The 13,867-nt window shown below is 40.8% G+C and overlaps 1 protein-coding gene across 1 annotated transcript in view; it reads right to left on the bottom strand.

The window, feature by feature from the left end:
- Positions 1-908: 908 nt before the first annotated feature.
- The window catches only part of LOC307055878 (olfactory receptor 8B8-like), a gene marked incomplete at both ends in the record, with an annotated part of 33,429 nt that continues 20,470 nt past the window's right edge, over positions 909-13,867 (bottom strand). Inside the window, 2 exon segments of the mRNA XM_079708160.1 lie at positions 909-1,531; positions 1,534-1,743. Of these exon segments, the coding sequence (XP_079564286.1) occupies positions 909-1,531; positions 1,534-1,743 (833 nt within the window).

Below are 13,867 nucleotides of genomic sequence, written 5' to 3'. Positions count from 1 at the left end.
AACAGAAGCGGTACTGTAACAGTCAGTGGCTGTTTCCTCTGTGATTGGCTGCTGTGTGGTGCTAACTGGATTTCTGACTTACAACACTAGGTTTTCTATGGTTCTGAAATAGTCTCCAGATCCTTAGCTGACCACCCTGAGTGGCAGACTTCTCTACTCTTGCTTTAAAAGCACAACTTGAAAACAGGGAAATGATTGTGTTTGAAATAATTCCCAAATCCTGTCCTTCGTAACCTTGACATGTTCTTTGAGGTCTTCCACCCAGCCTGGCCAAATCCCTTAAAGTCCAAGTCCCAGAAGCTCCACATCACTGTCTCAGGAGGTACCATGCTTGCTGCTCTCCAGGTCCTAGCACACTTCCCCCACACACTCTGCAAAATTCTTCAAGAATTTGTCTGGTCATTTAGCCAAGTCCATCTCAACAAAATGTTATACCTCCTACCTTCATGCAAAAATGTGATATTTAAAATTAGCCCTTGAAAAGTTGCCTGAAATTTCTGTAGACAGAACCAGACTTTCATGTCCTAGACCAGCTCACATTTGAAATGAAACCTTCCAGGGCTGAGGGAGGAAGAAAGTGAACAGCAATGGAAGGAAATCAGTATTAGAAACCAAGAGCCTGGATTCTAGTCACAGTTCCCCTGCTGAGTAACTGCATAACTAATGAACCTTGGTGAAGGTACATAAGCCTGTATCTATTCTCAGAAATATGATAGAACTTAACGAAATGATCCTAAACGTCCACTAAATGTGAGTATCCTCTAGTTTTAAGAATCTTAATTTAAAGGGCTCTTGAAATGGGAAGGACAAACTTGTTTGAGAAAGAGTAAAAATTTCCTCCATGTAACCAGTGGAACTTGAATCATCTATGGAAGGAAAAATGTCCCTTTCCTAAGCATTCCTCTTTCTCAGGAGAATGATTTTTTGCTCAACGTTTTCTTCATAGCAATTTTGACGTCCTTGTTCCTCAGGCTATAGATTAATGGGTTGAGTATGGGCACCACAATGGTATAGAATGAGGAGAACACTTTCCCCAGGTTCATGGGTAAAAGAGAAGATAGTTTGAGGTACATGAACGCCCCTGACCCAAAGAAAAGAGAAACCACAATTATGTGGGAGCTACAGGTGCTGAAGGCTTTGGACGTGCCCTTGGTGGAGCTGAGGTGGAGGATACTGGAGAGGATGAGGGCATAAGAAATGAAGATGGTAGCTGTGGGCACACCAATATCAATACCCACAACAACAAAAACCACTGGCTCATTTACATATGTGCTGGTGCAAGAGCGCTCAAGAAGGGGAAGGATGTCCCACATGAAGTGGTCAACAAGATTGTTGGCACAGAAGGTCAGTCTCCCCATGCATGCTGTGTGGGCCATGGCCCTAGCAAACCCCATCACGTAGACACCCAGCAAAATAGGTAAGCAGACCTGGGGAGACATGGTGGCCGTGTACACCAGCGGGTTACAGATGGTGACATAGCGGTCATATGCCATCTCTGACAGGATGAAGGACTCAGAGACAGCAAAGAAGATAAGAAGAGCTGAGTCATACACCCTGCATAGGAGATGATGTTCTTCATTGAGACAAAACTCATCAGCATTTTGGGAGTGATAACAGTGGGATAGCAGAAATCTATGAAGGACAAGTTATAGAGGAAAAAGTACATGGGGGTGTGCAGGTGAGAGTTGAGTCCAATCAGGGTTATCAAGCTCAGATTCCCCACCACAGTGACCACGTAGAAACCTAGAAACAGGAAGAAGAGGGGGATCTGGAGTTCCTGCTAGTTGGTTAAGCCTTCGAGGATAAACTCTGTCACAGAAGAGTTCTCAGCTACTGTTCTCATTTAAGGCACTCTGTGGGAACAAGGGAAAAGAGTCACTTAGAGGGAGAGGGGGAGAGAGCACTGCTGCCCTCCCTGTCACCTCCCAGTTCTTTAGAATTAGTTCCACACTTGGATATTTTGGACTTCAGCAGAAAGGCCTTTCCGGAAGCTATGGGTCTGTTCCCATGACCCCCTAGTGACTCTGCCTCTGGAGCACCATCGGGTGATGGATCTGCCTCCAAGAGGAGGGCCACTGCTGCTGGGAAGAAGGGACCCAAGGATGCACTGAGGAGTCTCCCGGATCTTTACTTCAGTCCATTTATTGTGTCATTCCAACTCCAGTGTCTGCTCAAGTTTACAGTAACGGGGGTCAGTCTCTGGGAAGGGTCCTCTGAGAGGATGGAGCCAGCCCAGCTGTGCTAGAGTGTCCACCTCATGGTCAACTTGGACAGACCAGAAAAGGAAGGTGGTCCTTCCCAAAACCTTTACTACCTGAGGGTGGGGACTTAGGAAAAGTTCAGCCCAGATGCCGTCACTCACCTCTTTGAGTCTGCAGCTTTAGCCCTGTCCCTGTCGGTCCAACTCTTGCCCTCGATTGTTCAGACAGACAAATGGCTCTGGTGCTAACACAGGTGAAGGAACTAAGAGTGGCCCCTTTAGTCCCTGTTCTATTTGGGAGATCAGAACTTGGACTGCCTTCGAATTCTTTCTGAACTAAAGAACTTGATACCTGATTGAGGCTTTGCCCCGAGGCTTTTTTCCAGCTTGCAGAAGGGAGACAGCATCCTCACCTGTAATCAGTGCCAGGCGGTGACAGGAGACTGAGCAGTTTTATTCTGGTTTTAGAGATCTAGGGACCTGATTAGAAATAGAAAACCAGAGATCCCCCGGAGCCACAGCCCTAAAAATTAACTCTAAAAAGAAGGAACTTTTGCTTATACCCTGGATAATATTTGAATGGGGTTTTAGAAACATTATTTGTTCAGTTAACAGCTACTCAGCGAAATGCAAAAATAATAATTTACCATTTATTGAGCACTTATTATATACATATACCCAGCAGTCTTCCTCTCCTAGCACTTGTATGCTGAACCCAGCATGCAAGGATCCAAAGCATTTTACATATAATACTTTATTTTAATTCTCCCCAAATCCTACGAGCTAAGTTTTATCACTCCAATTTTAGAGATGAAGTATTTTACTAAATGTTACAAAGGTCGTATGAAATCTAGGTCCATCTAACTCCAAATCTGGTATTTTTAACAATTGCATTTAATATCTCCCTGTGGGAGATAACTAAATGTATAAAGTCTTATCTTCAAGGCTCTGACATTCTCTTGGAAAAGATAAGATAGAATATATCTTACTAAATATGCAAAAGAAGTAATAAGATACAGAAAAAATTATTTATTAAAAATAAAATGCATCTCTTCAGTAAGTGGTGCTGGGAAAGCTGGACAGCTACATGTAAACGAATGAAATTAGAACATTCCTTAACACCATACACAAAAATAAACTCAAAATGGATTAAAGTCCTAAATATAAGGCTGGATACTATAAAACTCTTAGAGGAAAACATAGGCAGAACACTCTTTAACATAATTTCGATCCACCTCCTAGATTAATGAAAACAAAGATAAACAAATGGGACCTAATTAACCTTAAAAGCTTTTGCACAACAAAGAAACTATAAACAAACCCAAAAGATAGCCCTCATAATGGAAGAAAATATTTGCAAACAAAGTGACCGAAAAGGGATTAATCTCCAAAATATACAAACAGCTCATGCAGCTCAATATCAAAAAAGCAACCCAATCAAAAAATGGGTGGAAGATCTAAATAGACATTTCTCCAAAAAAGACATACAAATGGCCAAAAAGCACATGAAATTGGTAGAGCCACTATGGAGAACAGTATGGAGGTTCCTTAAAAAACTAAAAATAGAGCTACCATATGATCCAGCAGTTCCACTCCTGGGCATATATATAGAGAAAACCATAATTTGAAAAGATACATGGGCCACAATGTTTGTTGCAGCACTATTTATAATAGCCAGGACATGGAAGCAACCTAAATTTCCATCAACAGATGAATGGATAAAGAAGATGTGGTACATATATACAATGGAATATTACCCAGCCATAAAAAAGAATGAAATAATGCCATTTGCAGCAACATGGATGGACCTAGAGATTGTCCTACTGAGTGAAGTAAGTCAAAGACAAAGACAAGTATATGATATCACTTATGTGTGGAATCTAAAAAAAGGGTACAAATGAACTTATCTACAAAGCAGAAATAGAGTTACAGATGTAGAAAACAAACTTATGGTTCCCAGGGGGTAAGGGGGTGGGGATAAATTGGGAGATTGGATTGACATATACACACGACTATATATAAAATAGATAACTAATAAGGACCTACTGTATAGCACAGGGAACTCTGCTCAATACTCTGTAATGGTCTATATGGAAAAGAATCTAAAAAAAGTGGATATATGTATAATTGATTCACTTTGCTGTACAGCAGAAACTAACACAACATTGTAAATCAACTATACTCCAATAAAAATTTAAAATAAAATAAAATGCTATGCAAGTTTAGAGGAGGGCTTTCCACATACCACCACTTACATTTCAGTTTATCACAGGAATTACACAGTATCTAGTCCAGGAAAAACAAACCTTCCATCTCTTGGAATTTGAGCTTGACAGTAAAGAACAATCCCCATCAGTTAAGAACAGTTTTTTTCCAAAATTGCTAAATTGTTGGAGTTCTCCTTGATATCCCCTGTCCTCCATCATCTCAGCTCTCTTTCGGTCTCCTGGTACCCTCAGGCTGACCCTGAGGCCTTGTGTCTTGATTCCCCTTTCATCCCACTGAACTCACCAACATTTGTTTCCCTGTTTTGCTTGCTTTGCTCTTTTCCTAACTCCCCCTCTCTCATGACAAAAATATCCCTCTATGTCCTAGACTCTTAGAATCTTCTTGAGCTCAATGACAGCTAATTGGGGGCCTCATAGATTTGAAGCAGTACTAAAAGTCATCTAATCCTGTTGTTCACAAACCTAGCTGTACAATTGAATTATATAAGTATATGCTTATTAAAAGTACATACCCTGCTGCTCTAATCCAGACATATAAATCAGAATTTCCAGGAGTGGGACTTTACAATTTGTTTTCTCTTCTAAATCTCCCCTGGTGATCTGAATATTTAGCCAGGTTTGGGATACTCTGATCTAATTCTCCCACCCCATATCTTCCAGATAGGAAAATTCAGGCCCAACCAATCACAGAGCTGGTTGGTGGTAGAGTCTGGAATAAAACATGGGTCTCTAACCTCTGCAGTTGAAGAGAGTCTTGAGCTTATCCAGAAGAAGCCCACTTGGTCTTTAGTTTGACTGAAATGCAGAGTACAAGTAAAGGACATAATTGGACATCAGACCTGGAATAGCACCCCAGGGTCATACTAGGGAGGGACTTGAATGTCATGACAGGAAAAGTGTATGCAGTGTGAATCCATGGAACATTTTGAACAGGAGAATGAATGACATGATCAGATGTGCTGAGAAAGACCAGTTAGTCTCATGGGCTATTGGGTGTCAATGACTTGATGCCACAGTCCCTCCGGCACTATGTTTCATCTTGTATTCCAGACAAGATGCCTTAACTCAAAGCACAGCAATGAGATAAGGGACAAGGGATGGGCTTTCAGAATAAAAGGTAAATGGAACAAAAGGCCTTTCTAAGTTTACATTACAAATCATATAATGTGGGTCTTGCCTTATAGCTGTGGTATCCTCTACCTTCCACTCTGAACATTTTCACAAGGCCCCGAGTTCAGGTACCATCACCAGGCTCTCTGTGTTGGACACCTTTTATGCCTCATTTCATATTACTCAGCTTATGCTTTCAGCTTCTACTGTTGCTCTGGCAGCTGGCTGCATGCAGTTGTAGCCAAACAAGAGTTTCTCAGCTACACCACTACATACACATTGCTTTCTGTGCTAGGATGTCTCTGCCACCACCTGTGGAACATCTGTGGGAATCTGCTCAGCCATTTTGGTGCATGTGCAAACCTGGAAGTGTAAAGGAGTTAACACGCCCTGGAGCCAGTGGATAAATGCTCCCCTCTTGTGTGTCTCTAGTGGTTCATTCTTCATAGTATCTCAAAGGGCCTCAGAGAGATTGATCCTCAATTTCCCATTAGGGTAAACAGCCCAATAACCCACCCTTGGATTGGTTTTCTATCCTATCCTGTTTCACTTTTCCTTTATCCTGAGATCATTTCCAAAAATAAGCTACCTGCACACAGATCCTTGTCTCCAGCATGGCTTTTTGTGGAAACCCCAGCTAAGGTACTCCTAAAACAGTATTTGGAGCAGGTCTGACCAAAATGTTCCTCATTCCACCTGGGAGAAGCAGCCTCCCCCAAAGCTGTTTGATTCCAGGCAGAAAACTAAATGTGAATCATGAGTTTATTGAGTACCTGAAATTCCATTTTGCAGAAAGTTTGGAGTATGTTCTATCAAAATGCCAAAAAGCCAGAAGGAGTAGGATCTCAAATCATCATCAGGTCACAGCCTAATGGAGATTAGCCAAAAAATCCTATAGTGCCTTGTTCTGAGATCTGCTGCACCTCTCCTTCCAACATATCTTTGTCTTTGTGAACATCCATATCCCTCCAGGAACATGAAGGATGGGCACTAGGTTTATTCAATGTATCTTTAAATCGAATATAGAACCTGGCTTGCAGCAACTCACAACATGTTCATTAATCTCAGATTCTCAATCTCTTCATCTGCAGAATGGGGATAATGATAATAATTCACAGGGTTGTTGTGAGAGTTACATCAAATAATGGAAGACTTTCGCAAAGAGGTGGACACATAGAAAAGCCTTTATAAATGTTATAAGAAATATACATAAAACAAATATAAAATATGTCTAATTTAGAAAGGAATAAGGAAGAGAAAAAGCTCATTAAGAGGTAGATGAGGGCTTCCCTGGTGGTGCAGTGGTTGAGTCCGCCTGCCGATGCAGGGGACACGGGTTCATGCCCCAGTCCGGGAAGATCCCACATGCCACCAAGCGGCTGGGCCCGTGAGCCATGGCCGCTGAGCCTGAGCATCCAGAGCCTGTGCTCCGCAACGGGAGAGGCCACAACAGTGAGAGGCCCACGTAACGCAAAAAAGAAAAAGAGGTAGATGAACCTGAAAGGGGCAAGAGGAGCTCATACAGGGTGGAAGAGGAAGAGAGCTGACAGAAATGAAAGGAGCTCTGAAATAATATTTTTTTTCTTCAAAATTTTATGTAAGGCCCATCTTTCCAACACAACTTAATCCACAGACAGGCTCAAGGTCCTTGAATATTTCACCTTGTCCCTACTTCCTGTCCAAAACCAATGCTTTATTTTCAAATAACCACACTCTACCACACCACAAAGGCCAAATCACAAAGTCAGGTGAGCTTTCCTTTACAGTCTCCAATCTTCTCTTTCTGTACCCACTTCTAGTCTCGGTAAAAATCCCTCTGCCCCAAACACTCACAGTCCTAAGCTTTCTTTACCTTCAATTCTGTGTCAGAACCAGTTCTCTAGAAAGATCTCACAGATTCATCAACAGTCGACTAAAGCTTATGGGAGATCACAAACATTCCACACCCTCTTCCAGGTATTATTTTTAATGAAGACCAAATCTTTAACCAAAAAAAAACATCTCTAATTGTGAACTTTCAGACAGTACTCAATCGATGAGAGGTACATTTTGGTCAGAATGAGGCATTTGGAGTCATCATGCACTGGGTTTATAATGAGAACCTCATTGGTAGCTGTCTGTCCTCCACTTGGCAAGCTAATTATAATCCCTATGTCAGTCCTTTGTATGTGTGTGTGTGTTTTGCGTGTGAATGTTGTGTGACACTTGCACATACCTGGTGCTTGCCAGTCCTCCATACGGGGAATATATTTTGCTCACAGCTCAATAACAAGAGGCCTCAACCATGAATCTTAACACTTAGAAATTTGCCACTGCCTTGGTGATTACAAGAAATTCCAATCCTTACTCTCACCCCCACTGTAGTCAACTCACAGTTAAAGAAAATAAATCATTATTACAAACCTGAAATGACCCTCACAGGAAAGGGGCACCTTGGGGCACAGAAAGCAAAGAGGACCCAAGCTTCATTAAACGTTGACTTCTCTAGGAGCCTTAGAGGATTCTTGTTTGGATAATAGAACAACCAAGGAAAGTTTCTCTGGATTTATGTCACTTCGGAGCCCGTTGCCATGGGAACTACATTTCAAAATCTTCTCAACTGGGGCTTCACTAAAGTCATGTTCCCTGAAGAGCAGATGAAGCCCAAGCAGGAAACAGTGTAGGAAGAACTATTCTTAACTGTATTCCTTTTGTTGCAGAACTGCCCTCCTTCCTAAACTTGAATCTCTATATAGTGCTTCTTTACTTTATTTATTTCCATTTTTTCTGTCTTTTTAAAATTATGATCTATTTGTGTCATTCCATGTGTGACACATGTAAATTCAATACAATGGCTCTCATGCACATGTATTAACCCTCAGGTTTCTGGTGGCACGAGGTTGGCCCCAAGTGTATTGACCATCACTACCCACCAGAGGCGGCCAAGTGCAAGTTACAGTTTCATTAAGAAAAGGCACAGAACCTGACCAAAGGGAAAAGATGGCAGCTGACAGGTCTTCATTTGAAATAGCCTCTGTTAGCTCCTGAGAAAACAAATATCTGGAATTATGTGGCTCTGCGTTATATTCAATCTCAATATACTTTTATTAAACATCTTCAACTCCTTAACATGCAAATCTGTACATAAATGGTATATGTATTTAACATAGAATCCTAGAATAAGAAGGGAACTTGGAGGTCTATATTGGGGGTAATTAACATGTACTGAACACCTGTGTACCAAGCACTCTGCTAGTAATTTTACATACATTATGTCATTTATAGAAAATGAATAATCTACCCAAAGTACAGATTTGGCATGCTTAAAAATATCATCCAGTGGATTATAGAATACAAGAATACTAATACTAGTACTAATATTTTATATCTTTAAGTGCTTACTATGTGCCAAAAACTATGCTAAGTGCTTTACACATATTAACTCACTTAATGTTTTTAAAAATCCTATGAAGTAGGTACTGTTATTATCCTGCTCGGCACAAGAACGTTTCCTTGACTCAGAGGAATCAGACTTGGTTATCTCTTAGGACAGCCTGGTCTCCTTAAGCCTCCAAGTGTTTGTAGTGATAGAGGAATTAACAGATTAATTAGCTAGAATTAATGATCATAGGAGAAGAGTGGAGAGGAAAGGTCAAGTATCAAAGGTGACTGAGATTTCAATCCCAGGACAATGAAAAAAGGAAGTAAAGATGGCAAATAAAGACCTAGTTTTAGACCTGTCAAGTGCTGAAAGTACATCTAAGAGGGATGGTCAGGAAAAGCTGTGTGAGATGGGGGCATGAGGAGGAGGTCATCAAGATGTGCACTGGGAAATCACGTAAACAGGGGTGATCACAGAAACCACAAGTCAAGGATTAAGGATGAAACTTTTCAATACAAAGGGAGGAGGAAGTTATTAGTAAATGTGACAGAGAAGGCCAGTGTGTTGGCCCTGAGCAGGCTTTGTAGTCGGATGACTTGAGTCCTGATCACATCACTCACTGGCCAAGTAAGATTATAGTGTTTGCCCCTTAGGGACCCAGTCTGTAAGCAGAGAGATTAACATCTAACATATGGGATTGTTGTGGGGAGCAGTTATCATAATTTTAATAAGTAATTTTGAATTGATGAAATATCTTAGGATCCGAATGTTGCATATCTCTTTTTATCCACTTGGTCAAATTCTGCCTTTTACTTTTCATCCACTGTTTCAGGATTGAATTTCCCCAGCTCCAGCTATATCATAAGTTACTGCAAGGCAAGATGGTATGTCGAAATACCGTTTAATTTGCACACCCAATACTGAACACAGTGACAAGTGCACATATATATTGTTCATTAATATTTACTAAGTTCAATAGAAAGAAGTGTAAATGTGGTTCAATAAAGTCCAGATTTGAAAATTGATAAGTTCAGGGATACATTTATTTTTTTCAAATATTAAGGAATTTGTTAAGAGTTTTCCTAAATAGCTATGTTGTAAACCCATTTCCAAAAGATAAAAAATGTAGATTTCACACAAGTGGTTTTAGTATATTTTTGACATTTTAAATATGCTAATGTTGACACTGAATGGACAGTCATGTTAGATGGTGTGTACCTGTTGGGTGTGACCTCCATAAACCAGGTATTTACAGAATAGAAAGAACCTCCTGATATTTTGAGGACTGGCAAAGGAGAGTTACTCAGTGACAGAAAGAGCTGCAAAGTCTTCCCAAGTCAGGAGCTGCCCAGAGCTCAGTTTCATCATAGCCCACAGTTTGGGGCTCTTAAAATAGGAATCCATTTTTAAGTGACATTTATCTCAGGAATATGTATGCTACTATAAAAAGCAAAATACACTAACACTAGCAATGTAAAATATATGATTTCAAGGTGTGTTAAGGGTACACCATGTTCCAAGATTGTGCTAGAGGGAGAAAAATGCAAGGCCATAGCATGGCCTTATTTAAAGGCAGTTTGATGGAGGGGAGGTTATTCTAGGCATTGGTGGGGATGTCTCAATTGATTTTTTAAAAATAAATCCTAAAAATTAAGATTCACTAATTTTGTAGAAAGCAACAGACTTTCTTTGTTGGACAGAGATGTCTCAGAAATCCTAATTGCAGGATGGTGAAGATGCTGCTATTTTTTAACATCTCTACTGGTCAGGAAAGCCACAGAACCTCTGTAAAATGTACTTTTCAAAGCTTTTTCTAGGGAACTTTTCTAAAGACTAGTTTTAATCAAAATGCAATGTGATGTAGTTGAAGGAACCAGGTTTAGGAGTCTAAAGATCTAGTCGTGTGGCCTTGGAAAAGTAAAATGGTTTTCAGTCTGTGATTTCCTCTTCCGTAAACAGGAATATCAAACCTGCTTTATCTACCTCATGATGTTATCTACAGTACACCAGGTGTATTCCTTCCCTGCTCATCATTAAATGAAGTTTCTCAAATTTCCAACCTCCCCTTTCTTATCCGCCTATCCCATACAATTTCCCAGAATAATTCCATCCACTCCTATGGTTTAAATGTCATTAACTGATGTGTTAATTATGAATTAATTGCTTTAAGTATTTAATTGTTGAAAGGACTCACAACATTCAAATGTTTTACACTCACAGAGCAGCTTTATCACAAGTACAGCAACAGCACGAGAAGGGTATGCAATGAAAGAGGTCCAGATATTTTTGGCATGGGCTTCCTTGCCCTCCCACCACTGGATTACATAAGATGCACTTTGTCACTGGGTCTTGAATCACCATCAGCATACGTGGGAAGCTTCTTTGTACCGAGAAGTCTTCTCCTTTTATAATGAACTGGTCTTGTAGACATAGTGTACCTATGAGACCAGCCTGAACCATTGAGACCCCCAGCCTCTGCCAAAACCAAGTATTATTATTGCTATTATTATTTTATTAAATTATTATAATCCAGTTATTATTACCAGACAGTGTTGGCAAGCTAGTACATCCTGCCCTAAAACGATTCAGGAGCCCATGGTTATAAAACACTATTATCTTTAGTAAATATATTCCATAACCTTGGCCACTGGTCAGTACCATGCCTCAGGGAGCTCTGAAGATAAACATGCAATCAATCCATACTGTCTAAAATGAACCCATTCTATAAAATTGATAGCTGCCAAATGTATGTGTCTAGCTCAGACTTATACCCTCTACTATCAACAGCCTATCAGACATCCCCACTTGAATATCTCAAACACCTAAAACTCAGTCAAGTGGAATAAATTTCTCTCCTCCCTAAAATGTTCTCTTCTCTTATGTTCTTTAATGAAGGCAAAATACAAAATTAACAAAGAAAATTAACACAGTCTTCTTATTTGCTGACCTCTCCATCCAGCCCCAAATCATAGATATTGATAATTGAGCTGAAACTTAACTTCTCACTAAGTATTCAAAAAGCCTCTCACTAGCCAGGACATAGAAGCAACCTAAGTGTCCATTGACAGATGAATGGTTAAAGAAGATGTGGCACGTATATACAATGGAATATTACTCAGCCATAAAAAGAAATGAAATTGAGTTATTTGTAGTGAGGTGGATGGACCTAGAGTCTGTCATACAGAGTGAAGTAAGTCAGAAAGAGAAAAACAAATACCGTATGCTAACACACATATATGGAATCTAAAAAAAAAAAATGTGGTTCTGAAGAACCTGGGGCAGGACAGGAATAAAAACACAGATGTAGAGAATGGACTTGAGGACATGGGGAGGGGGAAGGATAAGCTGGGACGAAGTAAGAGAGTGGCATGGACATATATACACTACCAAATGTAAAATAGATAGCTAGTGGGAAGCAGCCGTATAGCACATAGAGATCAGCTCGGTGCTTTGTGATCACCTAGAGGGGTGGGATAAAGAGAGGGTGGGGGCGAGATGCAAGAGAGAGGAGATATGGGGATATATGTTTATGTATAGCTGATTCACTTTGTTATACAGCAGAAACTAATACACCATTGTAAAGCAATTATACTCCAATAAAGATGTTTAAAAAAAAAACCCTGTCACTTAGTAGTTAGTTACCATATGCAAAGCAAAACAAGCTATTTGGCATGGATAATCAGAGAGCTACATCTTTTTATTTTTAATCTTTTTATTTCATTGTTAATACACAAAGTTACCTCTCTGTATCCTCAGGTTCTGCATTTGCGGATTCAACTAGAGATTGAAAATATTCAAAAAAAAAATTCCAGAAAGTTCCAAAAAGTTAACTTGAATTTGCCTCATGCCACCAACCATTTACATAACATTTACATTGTATTTACAACTATTTACGTAGTATTTACGTTGTATTAGGTATTATAAGCCATCTTGAGATGACTTAAAATACACAAGTATATGGGAGGATGTGTGTAGGTTATATGCAAGTACTACTCCACTTTATATAAGGGGCTTGAGCATCCCCGAGTTTTGGCATCCACAGGGCGGGGGGCGTCCTGGAACCAGTCCTGGAACCAGCAGATACTGAGGAATGACTGTATATACCCACATATATACGCATAACTTTGCATTAATGCATAAATGCAGACACATGATTTTTTGTGAATGTGCGCACTTGGTATAAGGCCCAACATTATGTGTTGCCTTGACATCTGAGGGAAACCAGGAGGGCCTTAAATGGCCTAACCATGAGTTCCCCACCCGACTCCAGTCCCACTGATGAGGTCTCCCAACCAAGCAACCTCCCCTTATCATGGGGTCCAGGCACAGTCCCTGCTTCTCCCTGAGTATCCTAGAATTTCAGTGCCCTGTTAGCCTGAGAAAGTATTCAGATAGCCAATTACCTTCTCCCCTGGGAACCAGGGGCACCTCATCCTCTCAATACTAGGAAGCCTGCCTCCCACAGCCCCTGGATGTCCTCTCTGTTTCTAGTGCAACCCTCTCGTGAACCTGCATGACCTGCAGTGTTCCCCCCCACCCCAGGTTGTGAGTATACGTGAGTAGTAAACATTTTGGGAAAAGATCAGGCTCAGAGAGACAAAACATGTTGGGGGATGAATCAGAGCTCAGAGCCAATGTCCCTGGGACAAAGTGTACTATGAGGGGGAGCAATCCTACATGAGTTTGGATCTCCAGTTGCATCCCAGGCAACAAAATGAAGGCCTTCAAGTTTAAAAAATCAAACCAAATCCCACAGCAATTAAATGGGTGGTCTGGCTCCACAGCACGCCCTCTCCTCCACTCACCTCATTAATGAGAGAGCAGCATAAAGCCACAGGGCTCCACCTACTCGGAGAGAGCAGCCTGGCACCAGGCCCAGGTGAAGTCCCAACCTCTGCATCTTCCACCAGCAAGGACCCAGTCCAGGTCAAGCCTCCCTGTAATTACCACCGTCCTGGCCATGTTAGC

Source organism: Hyperoodon ampullatus (assembly GCF_949752795.1).
Source record: "Hyperoodon ampullatus genome assembly, chromosome: 7".
Taxonomy (NCBI): Eukaryota; Metazoa; Chordata; class Mammalia; order Artiodactyla; family Ziphiidae; genus Hyperoodon; species Hyperoodon ampullatus.
Note: the sequence above shows the minus strand (reverse complement) of the source record. Positions and strands in the feature narration are given on the sequence as shown.